The 7,296-nt window shown below is 54.7% G+C and overlaps 1 protein-coding gene across 7 annotated transcripts in view; it reads right to left on the bottom strand.

The window, feature by feature from the left end:
• Window positions 1–1,882: 1,882 nt before the first annotated feature.
• The window catches only part of RGS6 (regulator of G-protein signaling 6), a 486,920-nt gene continuing 481,506 nt past the window's right edge, over window positions 1,883–7,296 (bottom strand). For 6 of the 7 annotated variants that reach the window (XM_015562012.1, XM_006760726.2, XM_006760723.2 and 3 more), the window contains one exon: window positions 1,883–5,856. In XM_015562012.1, the coding sequence (XP_015417498.1) occupies window positions 5,606–5,856 (251 nt within the window). In that variant the 3' untranslated portion in view covers window positions 1,883–5,605. The remainder of the gene's footprint in view (window positions 5,857–7,296) is intronic. The other variant, XM_015562014.1, reaches the window with a different exon arrangement.

Below are 7,296 nucleotides of genomic sequence, written 5' to 3' on the forward strand. Positions count from 1 at the left end.
TAGTGCTCCCAATGAGGTGTGTGGCTCAGCCCTTTCAATCAGGAGCTGTTTTTGTCTGCTGAAATAAGCCAGATGTGGCTGGGCTAGCTCCAAGGTGTTGAGGGGACTGAGACCGTAGTTTTAAGGGGGCAGGAGCAGAACAGAGAGCTCTGTTCCAGGTGGAGCTCAAGCCGGGCTGCACCCCCACCCTGAGCCTCTTTAAAACAAGCCAGACCCCTAAAGCCTCTCCTTGGCTAGGGAGGCCTGCTTCTTCACGTGAGGGGCCTGGGACAGATCCTGTAACTCCCCAGCAGGCACTAAAGGAAGTCCCAGTAAGGGAAGCCAGGAGTTCATGTGGGTGTTTCTGCTCAGGAAGGGAGGTTGGGGGAAAGCATGTCAGCAGAGCTCTGTGGTCCAGTAGGAGAGGGCATCTTGGATGCTTCTCTAAGCCACGGAGTTTGGAGGCTTCCACATCCCAGGAAAAGCCTAGGGTCAGAGGCACCCATCAGAGGCCCTGATGGTCCCTTGGAAACTGGGACCAATGAGCAATTGGAAGCTGGCACCAAGGGAAATGACAGACTCATGCTCTTTAAAAAAATACGTTTTTATTGATTTTAGCGAGGAAGGGAGAGGGAGAGAGAGAGAGAAACGTTGATTGGTTGCCTCCTGTACACACCCCAACTTGGGATAGGACCTGCAACCTGGGTATATGCCCTGACGGGGAATCAAACCTGAGACCTTTCGGTGCATGGGATGGTGCTCAACCAACTGAGCCACACTGGCCAGGGCCAGACTCACGCTCTTTATACTAGAAGTCCCCAAAAGTGTGTGGGCAGAGAGGAAGCAGTCAGGGTGGGTCTCAGACTATCTCGTGTGGGCACAGCTCTTAGTGTTATAGCTGACAGTCTCAAATCCCAACCTCCTGAAGCAGAGGGTCGCGCGTGTGCACAGTGACAGCTTGCTAAACAAGATTCTGGAAAGGAGCCAGATGGCTTGGCTGGGGAGGAGGAGTTCCGGGTTCCCTGGAGGTGGTGGCCATGGTCAGGGAAGACAGGGAAGATGGATCTTTTGTGATGGGCCAGGACCTGACAGTGGGATATGCTAAAGACCTGACATTTCAGGTGCTGTCACAGGTGTGACCTTGGTCTTGACCTTGTGGGGCAGGAAGTCCTGCTCTGGGCGTTGGCCCAGAGGTTGGGAGACAAATTAGTTTCCATGTAAACGTGACCAAAGATCCATTCCCATACCTCTGAGATCATTTCCACTTTCAGGAGCAAAATTTCTGCCACTGAAGCGAGCTGTTAGGTGCCAGCCTCATTGTTCATAGGGTTGTAGTACTGTGTGTGTGTTTGTGTGTGCGTGTGTGTGTGTGTGTGTGTGTGTTTACTGTGTTCTCTTCCTCCCCTTGTCAGCCTGGTTTCCAGGCTCTCGAAGTCACACTGCTTTGGCGTTAGAGGGAGATGAGACTGTTTGTCACTCAAGAAACCAAGACTCTAAGTAAGGAGCACCGTCTGTATGCAGCAGACTTTGATTTTGGGACTTTACTTAATAGTGGAAGAGCCGTGTCTGGCCACAATTGCTGCTCTCAGGCCGCTGGGTTTTGTGGTTGAGGACAGAGAATGGGGCATAGAGACCTCCCAGCCAAGGAGACCCTGGTAGAGTCAGGGGCCTCTGCCTTCTGGTGCTACAACCTTCCCAGCCTCCCAGGAAGAGTCCCGCCCCAGCATCCTGCAGGGAGCGAGTCCCCTCACTCACAGGCTGTGTGCATGCATGTGTGGATGCAGGCAGGTGTTTAATGGGGCAGGGTGAGGAGTGGGGAGTGGGGAGCAGTGGTAGATTTTTAGGTACATTCTGTGCAATGAACCCCCAAACCAAGGAGCCACACAGAGTTCGCTGGACTATAGTGGGTTCAAGTCATTTATTTTTAGATTGTACCAGCATGTTTGGTTCTGGGGTCCAATCCCCAAATTCCAGAAAAATAAACTAATAAGAACCACATGCACTACGAGAAGGCCATTCCGACGTGTCCGTGATCATGCGGTGAGTGGGCAGAGAAGATGGACCAGGAGCCCTGGGCACGGAGCAGGGCCTCTCTCCCAGACAGCTGGCAGCCCCGGCCTTGGAGCCCTCGTCAGGGTTGGGAAGAGGGCCGAGACTGGGTCATTTGGACCCTGTCCCTTTATGGCCCTGGGCCTCTTATTGCTACATTTGCTACTTTGCTACTTTATGGCCCTTGGGTTGTGCCCAGGGAATGCCTATCATCGGGTGGTACTAATAAGTAGGCTGCTGGCGTCTGCTGTTGCCATGGGTACATGAGCACAGGCCTCTCTTCAGAGGGTCCCGTGGTGAGTTATCAGGGATTCATTTGGCCACTATTGAACTGGGCCATATGTGGTCATTAATATATACTCAACTTGGTCAACCTCTGGGAAGCTGGTGGCACGTTATTTCCTGCACTCTGGGCTTCCCAGCTCCTGGACCTTGCTGGAACACCACCCCAATACATCGTATGGACCTGAACACCAACAGCCCTCAACCCTTTCCAGCTTCTGGGAAGGCTGCCTAGTGGTGGCTTTCGAAGTCCATGCATTTGGAGCCCAATGCGAGGGATGCATTTTAGGGAACACATCAACCTCCACAAGCAGCCAAGGGCCCGATGGGTGGCAGCGCCTGGTTCAGTGTCCCGTTGGTGAGGTAGTTTGAACACACCAGCAATCCTGCCAGGGAAAAGCTCCCAGAGCATGTCCCCAGGTGCTCACTGTCCAAGAAGCAACTCAGAGTGGCGAGAGTTCTCTCCTGGGTGCTGGCCTGTACCTGACCTTACAGAGGTGGGCCCGGAGCTCGGCCAGCAGACTGCCCTGGTGGGCTGGGCCCCACTGTGTTCCCAGGGCACAGAAATACCTTCCCAGCAGATCAAAACATCACTTTCTAGAAGGAAAGGAGCCCTGTCCCTGCCCCTTCCCCAGAGAGTTCCTGCTGGGTAGGGCAGGACCTCTGCTGCCAGGCGTTTACATGTGCCAACCTACAGTTACTCTTCCCATATAGGCATTTCCCAATGCCTGGTGTCTGTGTGTCTGTCCTGTTGGGTGGGTGTTCACTTCTAAGGCTGTCCTGATGCTTTGGCTGTGGGGCTGTCAACATGATGAGGCGGTGAGCCCTCAGTGGGCAGGGTCCCGGCCCAGAGACTGTGCCCAGTCAGGGGAGCTAAGGAAGCTGTTGGAGGCAGGGGAATATGCTTTGTTGCAGAACTGCTTTCAAAAGTCTAATCTGGTCTGAATTTTTGGCCGTGTAGACCAAACCAATGAGAAATTGGCCAAGACCTGATTTCCCAAGTGTACTTCCCTCCTAAGGTCTGCAGAGTAGACTGACCTTGGACTGGCCAACTTGGTCAGAGCAACCCGTCCCACCCTTTATTATTAGACATGATCTACTAGGACCGTGTGGTGCTGGTCATAGGGCTGGGTATGCCTGGCTGGGAGGTGGGATGAGGGGGTATTGCTCTGGGTGTGAATCCATCCGAAGTGCCCTTAACTCTATTGAGCCTGCTGGCTGGCCCTGTCCTCTGGATGTCCCCGGAGCTGTTAGAAAGCTTCCAGCCTGCTCCATCTCAAGGCTGGGGTCCACTTGGCTTTAGGCGGGCCCTTTGGGCCAACTCACAGGCCAGCATCACTCAGAAACAGCTGCCCAGGGGCCAGGGAAGCCAGCCCTGCCCTGTCCGCAGCCCTGCCCTGTCTGCAGCCCTGCCCTGTCCGCAGCCCTGGGGAAGAGCAGGAGGACCAGGCCCTTACCATGGATAGGGAGGGCACAGAGGCACCTGCTATTCTGGAACTTCCTTGTCCACATACCCTGTGCTTTGATGTCAGCCCAGCCTGGGGACCCTTGGCAGGGAGGCACTTCCTTTGGGTGATGTTGGACAGAGGAACTTAAACTGCAATTTGGTTCTATGTGAAGAGTAAGATAGAAAAGGAGGGAAAGGAGGGCTCAAAAGACCCCATAGCCTGGGGCAGGGCTTCGTTTTAGTTGTTGTCTCTTATTGCCAAGTGCCAAGCTCTGCGCTGAGGTCTCATGGCGTCTGGGTCTCTAACGCCATCTTTGGGGACATTCTGAGGACTCAGCACATGCCATCTAGTTTGTACCTCAAAGAGAGAGCAACTACTGCCAGTGGGGGAAACTGAGGCATGGTGGTCAAGAACCCACAAGGGTATGGCCCTAACCAAGACTCCTAATGCCCATGGCGGCCCCACTGTGATGGATAGAAGGCTGGTACCCTGGGGACAGGGCTTGGTAGAAACAGACATTTGACATGGCTAGGGGGGTAGGGGTGGGGGTCAGAAAGATGGTTATGGGAGCCCCCAGGAGGCAGGGTCTGCAAGCAAGCTCATGTGCCCGTGGCCACCGGCTGGTGGATTTGCCTACAGGAGTAAATAAATACCCGTGACCGCTTTTTTGCTTCTATGTTTGCTGTTTATAACTCCCAAAGGAGATTTCTCATGTATGGCCAAAAATAGATCAAAGGAGGATGGTCACAGCAGGTGGGGGAGTGAGCGTCCGAGTTAAAAAACACATTGCTTAATACTGTGCCGTTCCTAGGCCCATGGGAGTCACATGATAATGACAATGATGAGAGCAATAGCTACCGTTTGCTAAGCACCTACTATGTGTCAGGCACCCGACTCAGTGCTCTACATACATTACCTCACAGCCAAGTGGGCAGATGGGTATTTTGACGTACACACAAAGGAAAACCAATGGATCTTTTGCAGGTTTTCGCAGGCGTTGCTTTCTGTCTGCTTTTCCCCTTGATGCCCGGCATTGTTTAGTGGGTGCCTCTGTGGTTGTCAGAGGACTACTGGCCCTGGCCTAGTGCCTCTGCAGCCAAGTCTCCTCCAGCTTCACAGACCACGGAGATCAGCCTGGCAGGAGCCTGGCCACGCCCACCAGGAAGCTGCCAGCCCTGTGACCCAGCAAGGCTCCTGCTGGGAACCCTCCCAGCTTCCACCTGGGGCTGCTGCAGGGGAGGATCCCAAGGGCCCCTGAGTTTATGGCCATGTTTATTTTGAGTCACACACGAGGGAACAAACCAAGGAAAAGGGGCAAAGACAATAAATTATGAAACCACACGTGTTTAAAGGGATGGTCAGAATCTGCTAAGCCACACGCTCTTTCACCTGCGCTGGTGCTTCTGGCACTGGACCCGCAGGATGGCCAGCAGGACCCAAGGGCGGCTAGCGTGCCTGTGGACGCCTCTTCAGAGGGTGGCCTCTGGGGGTTGCTCCGTGCTGACGATGTGATTGGGACGTGTCGCATGAGGGTGGGTGGCCACAAAGATGGGGGAAGCGGGAGGCGATGGGGACGCAGTGGCTACAACTGTGGTGGGTGCACCAGAGAGACAGTGGGGATGGGGCATAACACAGGGTGTGTGCAGGGCCAGCTGGGTCTTCTTGTCTTGGCTGGATGGCATGATTCCCCAGGCAGAGGGAGGAGTGACGGTAGAAGAATATATCTCAAGTGATAGTCACAGCACCCCACAAGAAGCTCTCCCCTGAACGAGTTAGGGACAGGGCCTCTTAGAGAGCGGGGTGTTGCGCACAACTGTACAAGAACGGAGGGTTGTAAACAGGGGCCTCTACCGGGCCAACCCCAGGCTCTGTGGACTGTCTTTCAGGTCCTCCCGTTCACCCACCGAGTCTCCCCGCGGCCGCCCTTCGTTGCCCTCACTCTCTGTCACAGTGACCAAATCTCCACGCAAGGACACTCTGTCCGTGGATGTGGAGCGCCGCCTCCTGCCCCCGTGGTCCTCGGGCCCAGGCCCCGCGCTGGGAACTGTCAGGAGGACTGCATCAGGCCGGTGAGGCGCTTGCCCGCCAGTGACTTTCCCTGCAGAGACAGGCGACAGAGAGGCACACACAGGTGCACACACAGACACACACACACACACACAGGGACAGAGACAGAGAGCCAGACAGGTGAATTAATTGTTGCATGAGCCATGGTGGCCAAAGGACTTAGCGAACTGACCCGCTTTGATCTCTGGGTTTGGGGGCCTGCGCCGCAGACAATCGGAGCAACCAGGAGTCCGGGCCAGGCAGGGAGGCAGGGTGTGCCGCCAGCACTCTTTTTGAGGTGCAGGAATTCTACTTACCCCAAACCAGGCATTTCAGCTCTGAGGCTGAGTGTCTCTTAATGCCTGTGGGTTGGCCCTGAACTTGATTTTATTTAAGCGAGGAAGGACAAGATGGCTTGGGGAGTAGCAGGATCGGGAGGAGGGGTGTGTGGGGCTGACCCAAATAGATGGTGGCTAAGCATTCAGGTGATTGGAAACGAATGAATGAACTAGTAGTCTTAAGAATGCAGAGGACCTAGGAAGCCTGTTTGAAATGCAGGAGAGGCACACAGGCTTTGGGTCCTCTTGATGACCCAGTTCTGGACGGTGAGAGTGGTATTCAGTCGCGGTTTGGAGAACAGGTGACCATAGGCCACCGCGGGCCTTGGACAGTGCGCTCCTGCCGCCTCCTAGGTTCTTGGCTCCCTCTCTGCAGGACCCAGGGCCTCACATCAGGAATGCTTCCTGCCCTTCCTTCCCCTACAACCTATGTAGCAGCTCTTCCTGGAAAGTAAGACAATGAACTGGACTGTGAGGAGGGGTGCGTGAGGCACCGAGAGCCTGAGAGAGGCCAATTGCTCACATGCCTGGGAGGAGGTGACTGTGTCCAGTTCCCGCTCCCCGCTTTGGAAATCCATAGCATTGGACAGGGGCTTAGAGGAGAGTGTGGCTGGACCCAGGCCGATTGATCACCACGTCTGAGAAAACACTCGCACCCATCCTGTTATCGACAGGGTCAGCGACACCATTGCCATCCGCGAAGGGCAGCACACAACGGCTCGTCAGCACGGCGGCCGAGTTTGCAAGGGCCAGCAGTTCCTCATGTCCATTTCCAAGTGGGGTACGAGGGCTCAGCTTGTTTGCTGGGCTTGGCTGCGTGTCAGCTGGATGTAATTAAAAAAATTGATCAGGCCCGTGAAGCCTGGTGGGGTACTCAATAAACCTTCTGATTGACAAATTGATGGATAATGGGCGTATCTAACCATCGAACAGCATGGGTTGTGACTGCTGGATGCAGGACCATGTGTCATCTGACTCAGCGCTCCACAGAGGGACACGGCAGCGTGACTCTGAGGGCATGGGTGGGTGCTGGTCTGGAATTGGAATTGCTCTCAGGGATTATCCGAAAGTGTGCTCTTTCTCCTGCTCTCCTCCTCCTTTCTCTCACCAGCATCACTTTCTTTCACTCCTCATTTTCTTTAAAAAAAAACAAA

Source organism: Myotis davidii, unplaced genomic scaffold (genome assembly GCF_000327345.1).
Source record: "Myotis davidii unplaced genomic scaffold, ASM32734v1 scaffold17, whole genome shotgun sequence".
NCBI classification, from domain to species: domain Eukaryota; kingdom Metazoa; phylum Chordata; class Mammalia; order Chiroptera; family Vespertilionidae; genus Myotis; species Myotis davidii.